Raw genomic sequence first — 17,689 nt, 5'->3', positions numbered from 1 at the left:
TAACATAAACAATCCGAACAGTCACTAAAAACAACCAATCAGTAAAAGAGGAAAGGAGAAAAATTTTTATCAGGAATTCACAGGAAAATACAACTGAGTGCGTACATATGTAGTCATGAACTTCTTAGCAACTGAGGAAAAGAAGGAAACATTATTCTTACTGTTTAGCAGAGCCTGGAGTTCTGTGAGGCTTTGGATTCAAATCTGTTCTTAGAAAAGGCTTTACATAAATAGTGTAAATGAGAGCACACTTTACAACAGAACTATACACATATCCCTCACATGAGTACATTTTATAGATATGGCCTTGGTGAAATCCAAAACAAATTGGAAAGATAAGACTGTTGTGTGGACCAGAGTGATATGGCTTCCTGGGGATGGGCGCCAGCAGAGAAAAGCTAATAGGTGGGAAAGGAGAGCTGAGGCAGTTGGGGAGGTTCCCACTTCACATAACCCTACATTTCTATGTGAAGTAGGATGTACTCCCTCCCCTATTTAACACCTTTCAGTGGCAACCCATTGCATTCATGATAAAAGGAGATTCTTACCATGGGCTTCAAGGCCCTACGTGATCCCACCTCTGCCCATTTGCAGTCGCATTTCCCTTGGATCACTCTGCTCTCACCATGACGGATCCCTTCCAATTCTTCAAGTGCATTGAGCTCGTCCTACTAAGTGCTTCTTCAGAGGCTGCTCCTTCTGCCTGAAATGCTCTCTCCTTGCCCTTTAGCCTGGCTAATTCCTGCTCATTTAGAAGATTTTGGCTTAAGTATTCCTGCTACAAAGAAGACCACACTGACCATTGCCTCACCCCATTTGTATTAAATCACATCTATAATTCTTTTACACAGAATGTGGCCTTTTTCTTCATAGTTAATTTATTTAACAACCTATTTGTGCTTTTATTTACTTAAATTCTTCTTATATGTATATACATGGGGTAGTATACATACATACGTATATTTTCTAGCACCGAGATGGCCTAGAAGCACATCTAGCACCCAGATCTTGGTTTCTAACATCATTCTCCAATAAAAGGAGCTAGGGCTCCCTGGAGAAATGACTGATTCTAGGGGCAGAGAGAATGCAAGACGAGCCTAGAGCATCTCACAGTGACAGAGAGCAAGGAAGTGCTTTAAAAAATGGTGATATGTGAAAAGCATATGGCAGTCAACCTGAAAGAGCTCCCAATGGCCAAAGCTGGAACAGGTTGAGCAACAAAATAAATAATGATAGTATTGGATTATAACCTAAAGAATAAAACAAACATCTATGAATCTATAATGATATACATGATTGAATAAATAAATAAATAATTGGAGGAGAAGAGACAAATGTTTCTTACAGAAGAATTACAAATAATAAGAGCAGTTGCTCCCCCCTCCAGGAGGTAGAGCTTAATTCCTCTCCCCTGGAGTGTAGGCTAGGTTGAGTCAACTCCCTTCTAACTAATAGAATATGAAAGCAGTTACTGTAAAAGTAGTAATTTTACAGTAAAGAAATATGACATACACCACCTTCACTAAATGATTAAGGTTAACATCACCAGTGATAAGTCATGTTTATAGCATGTATCCTTGACACAATGTGATGAGAAGGGCACTCCACCTTTAGATTATTCATCCAAAAAATCCATAACTCCAGTTTATTGTGAGAAAATATCAGACAAACTCATATTACCTAACTGGTAATTTTCAAGAGTGTCAAGGTCATAAAAAACAAAGGCAGTCTGAGAAACTGGCACAGTTTGGAGGAGAGTAGGGATACATGCTGACTAAATGCAATGTGGTGTCCTGCATGGAATCCTGGAACAAAAACATTAGTGGAAAAGCTGGTAAAGTCTGTTAACGTCTGTAGTTCAGTTAGGAGTATCGTACCAACCTTAATGCTTAGTGATAAATATGCTTTGATTGTGTTACACATTAACACTAGGGGAGACGCAGGAAGCATATATAGGAACTCTCTATACTGTTTGCAATTGTTCTGTAAAACTAAAATTATTTCAAAATGAGAAGTTAAAAATAGCTTCTCCCACTGAACTCTGTTAGCAGGAATCATTCTGTAGTGATCACTACTATATGTCCATTCCTAGAACAGGGCTGTATGCTGGACAAGACTTTGGTTCTAGAGCCTGGCTGTACATTTAATTCCTGTCTTGGCCACTTATGAGCTGTGTTACGAGCAAGTTTCTTAAGTATTCCATGTCTTGGTGTTCTCATCTATAAAAAGGAAGATAAGGTGGTTGCGAGAACAGCAGGGCTTACTATGTATAAAACACAAACAACAGTGCAAGGTTAGTTATCACTGATATAATTCTCATTCAACGTATCATTGTTGAATGACAGAAAGAATGACACAAGGTTTTTGCTAAGAGAGAGTCACGATTCAATTAAAGTCATAAAGAGAGAGTGTTTGGAGAAAAGGTTCGGGGCACAGAGTAGTATGAATGAAATGGGGGTTCCATGAGGCACAGTGGGCAGGTTGGCCTAAAGATGGCAGAAGTATGAATTGTGGAGAGTGAAGCAAGGAGCAATACTGGTATGGAGGTATGTCTGAGGGCCTTGTATCAATATTTTGATTAATAGTGAAGAGCGATTAGCCTCTCTGGGGCATGCTGCCTTAGGTAGGTTCTTCACTGGAACCCCACTCTGCTCTGTATTTGCAGAGGGCTGACCCCTGCAGGATACATTTCTCAGCCTCCCACTTCTGATGGTTTCCAGCTGAATATGGCCAATGGGAGGCAACAGTGAGACACTGGAGGGTGGGAGATTGGAGTCCCTGGCTGGGGCAATGACTCCAGCGGCAGCTACATCTCCATGAACAGTCCTGCCATGGTCTCAGCTTTTGCCCAGAGGCCAGTGGTACCACCTCTCCCTCTGTCCCTGTAACCTAGGGTCTTAATGGCCTCCTTCTGTCAATTACTCTTGGGTTGCCTCCCTGTCCTCATTTTGGCTCTCAGTTCCTCCGTTACCTCTGTAACTTTACCAGTTTTGGAATCGCTACTATGAATGCTCAGGTGGTTTCTACTTCCTGATTAGATTCTGACAAAAACAAAGGTCATGATGAAATTCCCTGTTTTCCAGACCGACAGAAACTCTGGGGCAAGGTTTCCCATTGCTACACTGGTTGTTTTCCTAAGTATCTATTATAGTCAATGTGCTGTGAACCATTCTGGGCTTCAGGTATCGTGACGTTTAGAAGAAGGAGGTGTTGCTAAGAGCCTGTTTAGGATTACTGAAGGATTACCACTGCTTTCCAGACAGTCCCAGACAGATAGGAAACATCTGATGGGAGGAGGAAGTTTCAGAATCACAGTGACACAACAGCCAGCCCCAATGATAGATCCATCAGGGGTTATATGGGCCAAAGAACTCCCCTGCTCAGAAGTATGCCACAGTGGGACTTCCCTGGTGGTGCAGTGGGTAGGAATCCACCTGCCAATGCAGGGGACATGGGTTCGAGCCCTGGTCCGGGAAGATCCCACATGCCGCAGAGCAAATAAGCCTGTGCACCACAATTACTGAGCCTGCGCTCTAGAGCCCACGAGCCACAACTCCTGAGCCCGCTCACCCAGAGCCTGTGGTCCACAACAAGAGAAGCCACTGCAATGAGAAGCCCGTGCACCGTAACAAAGGGTAGCCCCTTTTTGCCGCAACTAGGGAAAGCCCGCTCGCAGCAACGAAGACCCAACGCAGCCAAAAATAAATAAATAAATTTAAAAATAATAATAATAATTAAAAAAAAAGAAGTATGCCAGAGTATTGGAGCCAGAGCAGGGGCATCCATACCATTCCAGGTCCTTTAAATAAACCTGGCTTAGTCATGCTGGGACTTCATACAAAAAGATGCTACTATCATCAGCACTGTGTCTCCAGCATTCATTTAGACTGCCTCTCACGTGAGTTCCTGCTCTCTTCTTCCTCATTTGGGCTCCATTTCTCACACTTATTCCTCACCTCACCCTTGGGTATAACAACCTGGCTTGGCTGGCTGCCCTACCTTGACCTTGGTATCCCTTCCAGAAGATCATTCTGGCATTTGTCTCCCAGCTCCTCACAACCCCACCACAGTGATGAAATATTCTCCTTCCACACCCCCACTTAGGACCTTACCAGGGTCTTCCTTTTATTTCAGTTTACCCTTAAAAATAGGAAACCAAATGAAAGACAGAATGCGAGAGTTGATGATGTGGTTGGTAGCAACAAGTCAGGCTAGGATAAAGGGAAGACAGATAGAGGCAAGAAGTTAGCTAGGAAGCTTTTAGATGTAGTTAGAACCTAGACTCTGAGAGTGGAAGAGGTGAAGATGTATGGGAAATCCAAGAGATTTCTTTAAAGGAAGATAGTAATAGTAATAATATTTAATTATAAAGACACAGAGTATCTAACCTCTTCCTTTTAGCCTCAGTCAGATGGTTCCATAAACATCCTTGCCTGTCTGAGAGACAGCAGCAGTGACAAGTAGGGTTGTTAGGGTGAGTGGGCTTTTGCTTTTCCACAATTTCCACTGGTTTTCCCCTTCAATTCCTTGATCTTGGACAGCTGACGTTTTCTCATTCTTATGGAAAGGGCTTTGTAAAAGCAGTTTTGTGAGAAGTCTGGTAGCTCCTACTTTCCACCAAATTGAGTCCCCAGAGCAATTCCTATATAGAAATTCTCAGTTCTCTATAGAAAGAGGTAGTTTATTGCTATCAAATATTGATCACGGCACTTAAAATCTATACTTTATTTTAAAACAATACCATTAGGCAGTGATTCTAAACAACCATGTGCACTCTCATTCAAGCCAGGCTCATACATGCCTTCTTTCCCTCTCCTGTAAAGGTGAGCCCGGCAGCGTTCACTTCCCCAGAGGTGGCTCTTTGATAAAAAATAATGAAAATGTTTGTCACCACAGGCTGAATACTGAGAAGTTACCTACTCAGCCTAGACAGCAGCCTATTTTTAGCTAAGAATCCAGGAAGTAAATGTATCTGAAGTGTGATATTGTGAAGAGTATGGGTTTTGCATGCATGCAGAGTTAGTTTGAGTCCTGGTTTCACGATTTACTGGCTCTGTGACTATTGGTAATTTATTATTTATTTATTTATTTATTTATTTATTATTATTATTATTATTTATTATTGCTTCAGTTCACTTACCATTTATTATTTTACTATCACAAAAATCAGGATAGTAATATGCCCCTTATAGTGCTATTTAAAGGATTAAATGAGTATTACTATCTGATCTGCCATGTCTGGCATTTAGTGGCTTGTTATTGCTGGTGATGGTGTTTTTAAGTGTATTTCCTGAAAGATAGTCTCTCTTATTCTCTCCCAGAGAAAAAATGAAGTTACTGCTATAGTTAGATTGCAGTGGTTCTTAATGCCAGCTGCACTTTAGAGTTACTTGGCAGAGATTTTCAAATATACCAATGCCAGGCCACATCTCAGAACAATTCAGTCAGAATATCTGGAGGTGGAACCCAAACAGGTTCTTCTAATATGCAATTGGGAGTGAGAATCACTACGTTAGAGGAACCATAGATCTGAAGTTGGATGGTGCGATGGTTAATTTCGTGTGTCAACTTGACAGGGCCATGGGGTATCCAAATATCTGGTTAAACATTATTTCTGTGTGTGTCTGTGAGGGTGTTTCTGGATGAGATTAGCATTTGAATCTGTAGACTAAGTAGAGCAGATTGCCCTCCCTAATGTGGGTGAGCCTCATCCAATCTTTTGAGGGCCTGAACAGAACCAAAAGGTGGAGGGAGAATTCTCTCTGCCTAACTGCTTAAGGTGGGACATTGTCTTCTGCCCTTGGACTGGAATTTATATCATCGGCTCTTCCTGATCTTTTGGACTCTGAACTTATATACCACTGGATTTCCTGGGTCTCCAGCTTATAGGCAGCAGCTTGTGGGATATCTTAGCCTCCATAATTTTGTGAGCCAATTCCTTATAACAAGTATCTATCTATCTATCTACACACACAGACACACACATACACACAGATATATATATACACACACATATATATGTGTGTATATATATATGTATATATGTGTATAACATACACACAGATATATATATACACACACATATATATGTGTGTATATATATATGTATATATGTGTACACATATATACACGCTGTTGGTTCTGTTTCTCTGGAGAAGACTAATACAGATGGCGCTCCTATGATCCTTTGTGCTCTCCAGATTTGAGAAGACTACCTATTATTCTTCCTCTCTTATGAGGAACATGGACCTTCATTTTCCTAAAAGAGACAATTTCAGTTTAATATCACCCTGTATTTCAGGTCCAGGGTGGAAGGATTTGACTGAATCTATTTGCAAAAATATGATTTGATGAGCAGTATGCTGCAGAGTTATCCAGTGGATAAATATAAATTAAGTCATGTTCATATTTAGGGACCACTCATGGATGCTTATATATTGGTACATACCTATTAATCCATTATAGTTGTTTCTTTTTTTGATGCAACAATTGCCCTGTTTTGGCCAGTGGAAACTCTTCAAGTTTATCCAGTGTAAGATACTATCATTATTAGCTATTTTTATTGGTACATAAACTATAATATATTTGAAAACGAGAGCTGTGATTAAAGTGTAGTATGAGAAACAATAATTTTTAGAACACTGAGTTAAGTACAAATGCAAAAGTTTGTGAGGAGAGGAAAATGATAAGGAAAGGTTTAAAAGGGAAACACATTGTTATCTCATTCTACATTTACAGTCATAAAGGTGTTTTTTTTTAACCACTTCCTCACCAACTCAATCACCTTTAGAATAAAGTCAACATTGTACTTATTTCCTGTAGATTTCATAAGCTCCCAGAAGTTTCCTGGCAAGACCCTGTATTAAAAGGAGCAGGTGATATCAAGGTCAAGTATATGTTTCTGATATAAATAGCAGGAAGTCTATGAAGTGTTTGTTTTAAGAAGAGTAGGTTTGAAACATATGCTTGAATATACAGAAGCACAATACGTTCTCCAGCGCAATATAACACCTGTGTAGAACAGCTAAGCCATATGTTTCAGAAATTATACTTTAAAAATTACTATGTAGATGTCAAAAAGGAAAATGCACATTTGTAAAAAAAAAAAAAAAAACATGTTTGCTATTAACATAACTCAACTGTATAGTTTCTTCAAATCCTTCTTAACTGTGACAAGTATTTTTAAAATCTTCTAGGATATGCCAAAACTTCTTCTAAAGCCATTAACATATAATAAACCAAAAGTCTTAGAAACCTATTGTCAAAAGGATGATATTAAAATTTCTATACAATATTGGAATTTAAATCAGCTCAATTTTAATGCAACTCATGAAATTTAGTATTAGAAACTCCATGTGTCACAAAATAGCTAATGTTAGATATCTTTCCCATTGGTATTTTCTTGGTCTCAAGGAAAGAGCTTTCTGCTCTTTTTAGCCGAAGATCTAACACTATGTTAAGGTTGTCTGTGTTGTAGGTATGTATGTGTGTTTAGGGTTAGGGTGTGCACAGGAAGGGGAGATAAGAGTGAGATGTCCTCAGGCTGCTGTGTGTGACCAGAGAGGTTCCTACCTGGAATATATAATAGAGGGGAGGAAGACTTAAAGTTAGAATAAATAGAAATACTAAATTTAAAAAGATCACCAAGAAATGCAGGATTGAATTTTCAGCTAGTATTTGACACTAGCTATCCCAAAGGCTTGATCTATGGTGCTTCAAGAGCTACAATTTAATTTAACTGAAAGGAAAATTTAATTGAATTGAAAGATTTATTATAATGTGTTTCTAAATAAAAATCTTCTTTAAGCCTATTTTTAATGACTAGTTTAGACCTTGATAATTAATAATATTCATTTGTAAGACAATATTTGATATAGTAAAGTAGTGAATATAGTAAATTGATACAGTCATGTAGTAAATAGCATTTTGTTTCTATAATTAGGTGAAACAACCAAATTGCATTTAGTAACCATTAATTTGCTGAATAAACCTTATTCACAGATAACATGAAAGAAACATTCATATGACTCAGGTCAAAACATTATGGATTCTTGGTCCATTGGGTTCAAATTACTATAGTGGTTCTATATGAGTGCAATAAAATGCTCGATACAAAAATGGAATAAGTCTGGAAGATGTCCCACAACTTATCTCTCTCTAGGAGATTCACAATGCACATACCATATTTAGACTATTCTAAGATATCCTATAATAGCAAAAGCCTGTTTAACTCAGTGTTTCCCAAACTTAGTTGGCCCTGGCTCACTTTTCCAAGGAAAACCTATTATTCTGGCAAACCCTGTAGATCAAACCCTGCTGGCTGCCTACACAACAGCTCTTGCCTCCTCCCCTTTTCTAACAGAACAATGGTTTCATTGGAACGGCAATATGCCCAGTCCCAGTGCATCTTGAGTTCTCTAAGCCAGTCTTAAGAATCCCTAGTGGCAGATCTGTGATGCAGAACCTGGCCAATGAGACCTAAGGAGAAGTCTGCTGGGAGGCTCTTCCTTGATCAAAAAAGGTGGCATTGCGAGAAGGTCCTGGATGCTCTGGACGCTGTTATGTGAAAAATGAGACGCCTCTAAAAGTGACAGCATCTTGCAATCAGGAAGTAACAAACCTAAGGTCAAAAGCCAGCTGGCTGAGGTGGGAGGAACAGAAGGATAAAATGGGCTTGGACCTTTGATGGAATTGTTGAATCCACACGCCAACTTGATGACTGCCTGCCTCCATATTTCTTAATAAGGAAATAAAAATCTTATATAAACTACTCGCGGGTTATTATCACTTGCAGCTCAGCACCATCCCAAGTGACAAACATTCTCTCGGGAAACCCTGGAGTAGAATAAGAGGGTGTCCTGCTGATTTCCTGGGAGATTGAGCACTCAACACACACTAGTGGGGAAAGGAAGCATGAAAGGTTGTTCAGGACTGGGACCAAGACCATTAATTTAACAAGACTGAGCCTGATGTTCAGATCATGGCAAACTTAGCCTCATATGGGTCAGGGTGGTACTAATAGTTTGAGGTATATCAGTTGTGAAGTACATCAGTAAGGGTAGAAAAGATTATGCTGAGGGAAGAAACAACCTTAAAACTTATGTCTCACTCAAGCTGCATGTTCATTGTGGGTTGGTTGGGGGCTCTGCTCTGACTCATCTTTACTCTGGAGCCCAGGAGGAGGGAGAACCTTTTTCTGGAACAGTGCTGGTTATTGAGAAAAGCAAGCTCTGGGGATTCTCACTTGACAAAGACTTGGTCCATAAATCACACCCATCATTTCTCACAGCTCATTAAACAGAACTGGTTACAAGATTCCACTCAACCATAAGAGATCAGGAACGGGAAGCCCTCGGAGAACATCTTCACTAGCTATCACTCATGTCAGCGGACCTGGCATCGCAATAGAAGTTTCTTGCCAGAAAGCATGCTTGAGTCCCTTGGATTCTCTCTGGGAGGTCTGTATGGGCAAAAGCAAGGCCTGGGTTGGTGGCTGGAGAATTACAGGGAACTGCATTTGGCCCTGGGGGAGAGAGCTCGTAAGTGCTAGATAATGTATCAGGGTTCTATCAAACCGCCTAAAATCCAAGCAGGACTCTGGCCCCAGGAGGGAAACTGGAGGGCCAGATGCTTACCTCTAGTTTCTGTTTGCTGAGTTCAGGTAGACAAGCCTTCTATATGGTTTAATTTGAGAGGGATTTCTGGGGCCAGGTGGGATGGGAGAGACAATTTATAAGTCAGAGTAGCAGGAAGGTGAATTTAACCAACTTATGGTTGAAGGAGAGCCAAGGTTCTACCCAGGGAGACAGTTGCAAAAGTCAAATGTGAAGGGATTAGCGAGGCCAGAAATAAGAGAATAAGTAAACAGAGCTCAGGAGGATTACATGTGGAACGCAATATAATGTGAGGCATGGACTTTGACAAATGGCTTAGGAAAAACGCAGTGAACCATGTGAGTGGACTCAACATTTCTTTCTTTGTGCCTAGCATAAGAAGAATTGAGCAATTTCAAGGGGTCATGCCAGACTGGATAAACATGTTTGTCCCTTGGGGAGAAGCCTGTGATTTAGTGAGGTTCCCAGTGCCTAGGGCCTACTGGCAGAAAGATGAATTCCAGACTCACTGGCTGGGGAAGAGCTGCAGCTGGTCTGAATTGGGTGTACACAGCCTGCCTCAGCCTGGCTTATCTTGGGGATGGAGCAGAGCTGAATCTTCGGGTGAAAGATCTTCAGTACCTGAGCTTAGCAGAGCTGAGAAAGGCAGGGCTGGATGTTTCATCACTTACAGATGAGCCTTTCCAGATAGGCCTGCCTTACTGACATCCTTAGACCTCTTGTAGAACCTATCAACCGTGGTGTGCATCGGGCATCTAGTATGACATTTCTGGGCTTGTTAAATATCTATCTATGTGTGTCGCCTTTCTCTGCAACCTGCAGCTGGCCCCTTTACGCACTGACGGGAACTATTCCAGCACTCTTGACATAGCAAGGGCCCAGTACTGGTTGGTTGTTATGGATGGAACATAGAACTTTCACCTATAGAAAATGGATATAAAGTCATCCAACTTTACTGGAAACAACGCTTCTAGACGCTTCTAGAAAAACGCATTTACTTTATAATGTAAAAATGGATGGGTTGAGGAGAAAAACTGATATTTGTTGCAGTTCTATTTTATATCAGGCACTGGGCCAGGCACTTCAAAACATCATCCCATTTACTTCTCACAACAGCCGTGAGGCAGATTTTCATTCCTTTTACCTTATAGATAAGGAACAGAGACTCACAGGTTAACTAGCTTGCATGAGTTCATACACTGTGTGCATTAGTAAGCAGTGAAGCTGTGATCCGAAGGCAGGACTCAGTGACTCCGTGGCTCAAGCCTTTATCACTTCACCACTCTGCTGCCCATAGAAATAACGCAGTACTTTGATCAACCAATGAGCATCAGAAGGGGCCTCCTAGATATTCATACATCTTCTAAAGAGGGGGACCACAGAGGAGAGAGCAATTAGCTAACTAATGAAACATCCTCTGTTGCACATATAAGCTAATTGAATTACTTAGGAAGAAGCACTGGAGTGATCCTGCCTCTGTGTTCCAGCTACCCAATCTTGGGCGAGCAACTTAAACTCGTGGAGCCGTGGTTTTTATAAAATGAGATCCCTCCCTTTGTCAGGACTCCCCTCACCAATCTATTATGAGGAGCAGCTGAGATTACATGCATGCAGTCAACGTGGATACTGCAAAGAAATATTCAAATGGAAGGCATCATTATTGACTTTGCCTAAATACCAGACAATAATAAGTAAAATATTTTCCACCTCAAGTGTATTAAAATTGTATAGTAGGGAGCCAGGCTCACCCTAGATTTTAATAAGGAAACACTTCTAATCAAGACTTCAGGTATGACTTAAGCAAATAAAATTAGGTCTTTAGAAGCATTTGTTCTAATATGTAATTTTAAATGATTTTCTGTGCAGAATAGAGATTGACCATAAGATTAATGGGTGAGCTAATAATAAACTGGAAAACTTTAATTTATTAGCAGTAGTCTTTGTTTTTATTTAAGTTACTTTTGTTTTATAAATTTTATATAATTGTCAAATATTTAGAAGTACTGGGAGAAACATCCTTTTTAAAAATGCACTGCTTTTTAAGTTCTCTCTGTGGAAACTAGAAAAGGAAAAAAAAGGTTTTTATGTTCAAGACTTCCTCCTATTACTGTCAATAACAGTTAAGCGCATTTATGGAGACACGAGACAGCACAAAGATTCTTCTGTAATTCATCAGAAGGCCCATCTTAAGTATAATTACATTACACAGCTCTGCTTGGTCATTAGCTTTTGTTTAGCGACAATGTCCTTCATTTTAAATCCTTTGATGGTAATTATTTGTAACTATGCCCTTGAATTCTGAAAGCATGTGTACTGCAGCCCTGGTGAACAATGGGTATTTCTGGACTACGATGCAATTGGTTTCCCATAAGAGATCATACGGGGAATGGTCTGTAACAACACTGAAAATTTGCAAAAGGTTTCTGAGCTTGAAGTACAACCCAAAATGAGGTGTGTGGTGTTGTGTGTGTGTGTGCACGCACACATGCGCAATGAAAAACTAAAAGCAAGTCGTTAGGTCTAAGGCATGATTTTCTTAACCCTGAATGACCACATCACATTTTAAAGTTTTCAGTGTTGCTTAAATTAAGGTTCGCTAACACATATCATAGATTGTTTGATCTGCAAGTGAGATATTTTTGAGATATTTTTAGTTCTACCTGTCTTCTTTGTGCAGAAAAATGTCTCATCTTTGTGTATCTATTTATATACTGAGCACTCATATGTGTTGGGAACTATTTAGGTGCAGAGAACACAGGCCCTGAGAGTCTCAGTTTCCGACAAGAGCAACCAGGGCAGTGACAGGGCAACAAACTTAAAGCTGAATAACCTGATTATCCTCTGGCCTGTGAGAAAGAGGATCACCTTAACATTAAGACTCTAATGCTCAGCTTGCTACCCTTACCTGCTGATCTGGTGCCTCCTCAAAGCTGGGTGTTTCCAGGGATGCCCTACGGTATTTTCACCACTCCCCTTGGAACGCATACTCTCTATCCCTCTGCTCCCCAGTGCAACTGGCAACAACATAGACTGTGGTGTGAGTAGCAAGACCAACCACCCAGTTGGGGTCTCCCTGAGCGAGGGCATCCCTTCTAGCTGTGGCATTTGGACTCCAGCAAACTCTGGCATTGGGTCCTGTCATTTACTGCCGCTCTGCACCATGTCACCCATTCCGCTGTCCTTGTCTTTTCCTCTCCACTTCCCTCTCCCAGCTTTTGTTCTCTCGGGCTCTTTGGAAAGCCACATTTATGTTCTTCACATATGGGAAGTATTTTTGGTCAAAATGAAAAACCCAAAATGTGCTCCTTAGCAAAATGATTTACGAAACAAGGCTGGCTTCAACTTGAAAGAAAAGCTTTCAGTAGGCAACCAAATCAAACAAAAATCCCACAAACCACTCTGGCCACACTGTAATTCTTATTCATAAAAGCTAAATACACTTATACTTTTTTTACATGTGTGCATTAAATAAAGCCTCCCTTCCCAGTGCAAGAAGGTGAGTATTGGAGTCATTAAAATTTTTATTCTCCAGCTACACATGGTTAAAGAAATCCATATAGGCATTTACATTTTCCTAAAACACTGGCTTTATAGTAGGAACCAGAATTATTTTCTTAGGGATTAACCATCTGGCCAGGTGGCACCAGAGAACACTGTGGAAACAGTATTTGTAGAGTGCCTATTATCCACATAGCACTGTGCTTGGGCCTTTATAGAGTTTCTTCACTGAATCCTTATGACCAACATTAGGAGGTAGGTAGCAGGATTATACCATTGACAGAGGGGGGAGATTGAGGCCTAGAGGTTAAGTATCTTGCCCAAGGTTTTTCAGCCTTTCTAACAGTGCTCTTCACTGTTAAGATGCCAGAGGATTTCTAGGGTTCCCATGTTCCTTGCCTCACCTGTGTGTGTTTTCCTTTCTCTATAAAGCAGTGGGAACCCAGGGTTGGTTTGGATAGGAGTTGCCTGAGAGAAGGACCAGCAGCCCCGCTGTTCACCCACGGCACGAGTACTCTAGCTAAAGGGCAGGCTGTGGGGCTGGATTCCTCTGCAGCTGTTACAAGATGGTAACATCCAAAGCTTTCCACCCAGACAGATCGGGATTTGAATCCTGTCTCTACTGCCACCTGAGGGATTCTGGGCAAGCTGTTTATGTTTTCTGAGTCTTAAGCTTTCTTAACTGGAACATGAAGTTAATGTTACCGTAAGTTATGCTGTGGTAAGAACTGCAGAGAACATACAGGAAGAACTTGGCAAATAGCTGCTAATTATTCACTCTTCCACCTCTGTGTTCCTAGCCAGGCACAACTTCTGCATTCACTGCTGCTTTGCTTGGGTGGGCCCAGGCCTGACCTGGTTTCTAAGTCAGAGCTCATCAGTATTAGCAGCCTAAGCCTGTCTGACTGTGGTCCTGACATCTTGCCTTAGATCCTGCTATACCTGACTTCTCCTCTAAGGTGCTGAGTCTGACTCCTCAATCCTTCTCATCCACAGCTCAAGTTCTGGCCTGAGGTCTAGGTGAATGAACTGGGCTTCTTCCTGCTGCCAGAGCCTGCTGGATTGGACAGTCACACCTACCTTCACACTCTAGTCCCTGCCCAAGATCTCTATATCCTTTGCATACTGTAGAATGTTATTATAGAGCTGGCCTTTGCAACTGGGTGTGGTCATCCTACTCAAAAATTTTATTGTTATTGTTCTGAGCATCTCCTAGGTGCCAGGTCCTGCAAAAAGACAGGCATGATCCAGACAACTGAGCTAAGTGCGTTACGGGTATTATTTCACTTAAGCCTCATTGTGATCTGGTAAAGTAGGTACTATGAATATCCTCATTCAAAATCTGAAGTTTAGGACGATTGAGGGCCTTTCTCCAAGTCACACATCAAGTCAGAGGTGGAGCCAGGCCTAGAATCCCAAGCCAGGGCTCACAGCCATTACATCATAATGCTTTCCATCCAATCTGTTAACCTTCCACTGCTTCCTCCTTTTCTTGCTGTTGGATGTGCTCTATGGCAGCAGGTGCCTTCTTTTAATGTGGCACCTCTTACAGTGTACTGTGATCAATTTACTTGTCTCTGTTTCTCTTTAGACTGGGAGCTCCCTGAAGGCAGGGACCATGTTTTCTTTATCCTTGTACTCCAGTGCATAGCACAATACCTGGCACAGAATAAGTACTCAAAAAGAGGTTTGATGACTGACCTGTAGTGGCTTTTTCTTCTCTACCTGCTGACTTATGTTGCTGAAGTTCCATATGTTCTCTATTCAAACTCATCTGAATGACGACAGCTCTAGAATCAAAACTAGCAGTTACTCTTGGGTCCAAAATGGTATGTGTGTGTGTATGTACATGTGTGTATGTTTGTGTTTGTATGTGTGTGTTATGGTATCAACTAAGGTAACTGTAGTTGTGTTTTCAAATACTTGTCTATATCAAAAGCTTTTAGCCACCATGTTTCCTTTCCATACACTTCTCTCTTTATGACAGAGATATTTTTAGAGTATAGTCCATTAAAAAACAGAATGCTGCCCAATTTGAGTTTTGTCTTATGTTTCCTTACGATTAGATCCAGGCTATGCATTCCCAGCTAGAATGATGTTGTGTCTTTTTCAGGCTATCACATCTGGAGGCCCATGATGTCTATTTACCCATCTGAAGTTAATTTTGATCACCCAGTCAAGATGCTGCCCTATTTCTTCCCTGTATGGTTAACATTCTTTTTCTTCTTGTAACTGATAAACAATCTGTGAGGAGACATTTTAAGACCATGCATATATCCTGTTACTCATCAAAATTTCCTCCTGGAGAACAGTATGGAGGTTCCTTAAAAAACTAAAAATAGAACTACCATATGACCCAGCAATCCCACTACTGGGCATATACCCTGAGAAAACCATAATTCAAAAAGAGTCATGTACCAAAATGTTCATTGCAGCTCTATTTCCAATAGCCAGGACATGGAAGCAACCTAAGTGTCCATCGACAGATTAATGGATAAAGAAGATGTGGCACATATATACAATGGAATATTAATCAGCCATAAAAAGAAAACGAAACTGAGTTATTTGTAGTGAGGTGGATGGACCTAGAGTCTGTCATACAGAGTGAAGTAAGTCAGAAAGAGAAAAACAAATACCATATGCTAACACACATATATGGAATCTAAAAAAAAAAAAATGGTTCTGAAGAACCTAGGGGCAGGACAGGAATAAAGACGCAGACCTAGAGAATGGACTTGAGGACACGGGGAGGGGGAAGGGTAAGCTGGGACGAAGTGAGAGAGTAGCATTGACATATATACACTACCAAATGTAAAACAGATGGCTAGTGGGAAGCAGCCGCATAGCACAGGGAGATCAGCTCGGTGCTTTGTGACCACCTAGAGGGGTGGGATAGGGAGGAGATATGGGGATATATGTATATGTATAGCTGATTCACTTTGTTATAAAGCAGAAACTAACACACCATTGTACAGCAATTATACCCCAATAAAGATGTTAAAAAAAAAAAATTTCCTCCTGGATCCATTGATGATCCCTGCCTGCACCTATCTTAAAATGATGTTTGCAAGATGACTGTTCTGCAGTTAAATGCAGTATCTGAGTCTAAACTGGATCCTACTCAGGAGAGAAAAATGCCATAAAAGACATTATTGAATTATTGACAAAACTGGAATATGAATAGATTAAATAAAAGTGCTACAAAAATATTAAGTCTACTGAAATTTACTCTCAAGTGATTCATAAAAATTTGTGTGTATATGTATTCATATGTATACGAATACATATATATATATACACACACACACATATAGAAAGAGAACATATAAATGAGAAAGCAGATGGGATAACTATTCAAAGGTAAAAGTTAGGTACATGGTTGCTCCCTGTATTATTCCTATTCTTGCAATTTTTCTGTAAGTTTGAAATTATTTCCAAATAAAAAGTTAAAAAGTTTTTAGCCACCTATAGAATAAACATTAGATGTCCTACCTGAAGTAAGTCCTTAGTGGCTGACATTGAATCAATTACCAAGGACAGTTTCTCCTGGATTGAATGATCCCCAAGTTCTAGTCCCATAGGAGATCCTATGACTCTTGGTGAAGTTTCTGTCTCCATGATGGTGCCTGTGGAAACTACCGAGTAAATAACGGTGGTATTGTGAAATGGAAGACTCTAGATCTGGTTGCACACGTCTCAGTTTTCTTTATTAAAAAGAAAATACAGAAATGATGAAATGATACCTAAGGGTCTTAAATATAAGGTGAAATGACAGAGGCCCCTGATGCAATGACATGAAACCTGGCATCCGCCATGCAAGCTCACTTCAGTCCCCTTTCATGATGGATGCATACTCCTTCTGGTGTTCAACCAGCTTTAGGAATACTTGATATTTCTTGTCATAATATCTGCAGGAGAAAAATAAATATGTTGGATGATCTCAAGCAAGACTGCTATGCAGCTTCCCCTGACATTTAGAAGAACAGAAGTGTTACCTGTTACAGTTTTGCAGACACTTCCCATTGTTTGGATGCTGACAGCATCCTGAGCCACATGTTCCACACTCACTATCTTTAACCTCCATGGGTGAACTTACATCTCCATTTTAGAGGTAAAGATTTTAGAGCTGAGATTTGCTCAGAGAGGCAAATCTAAAATAGTACTGCTAAAACTCGGCAGAGCTGGAATTCAAACTCAGGGCTACCTGACTTCAAAGCCTCCACTATAACACAGTGGTCATGCCAGGCTTGACACAGGGCCTTTCACATTCCCAGCTTCAATAAGTATTTCATATATGATTACCCCACCTCCCCCACCAGTTTAGTGACTGGTTTAACGTCACAGCCTGACCAGGGATGAGATTGAACATTTTAATCACCCTTTGCACATTCCACACCTACATTTCCTTTGCAGACTCCTTTATCTGGGAGTAAAACCCCATGAGAATGTGACTAACACCTTTCCTGGAGCTGTGCCCTGCCTTCCGGGCATCCCACAGAGGACCCTTTTCTCCTGTACTATCCAGCTGAGTCTTCAGGTAAGACCTGTTAGAACTGGTGTTGGCCGTGAGTTAGAAG

The 17,689-nt window shown here is 40.7% G+C and overlaps 1 protein-coding gene across 9 annotated transcripts in view; it reads right to left on the bottom strand.

The window, feature by feature from the left end:
- Nucleotides 1-16,794: 16,794 nt before the first annotated feature.
- The window catches only part of FGGY (FGGY carbohydrate kinase domain containing), a 415,080-nt gene continuing 414,185 nt past the window's right edge, over nucleotides 16,795-17,689 (bottom strand). For all 9 annotated transcript variants that reach the window (XM_068539986.1, XM_068539983.1, XM_068539982.1 and 6 more), the window contains one exon: nucleotides 16,795-17,020. In XM_068539986.1, the coding sequence (XP_068396087.1) occupies nucleotides 16,939-17,020 (82 nt within the window). In that variant the 3' untranslated portion in view covers nucleotides 16,795-16,938. The remainder of the gene's footprint in view (nucleotides 17,021-17,689) is intronic.

The sequence above is a fragment of the Eschrichtius robustus genome, chromosome 3, assembly GCF_028021215.1.
Source record: "Eschrichtius robustus isolate mEscRob2 chromosome 3, mEscRob2.pri, whole genome shotgun sequence".
Lineage (NCBI taxonomy): Eukaryota > Metazoa > Chordata > Mammalia > Artiodactyla > Eschrichtiidae > Eschrichtius > Eschrichtius robustus.
The sequence above is the reverse complement of the archived record's forward strand: the minus strand, read 5'-3'. Positions and strand labels throughout refer to the sequence as shown.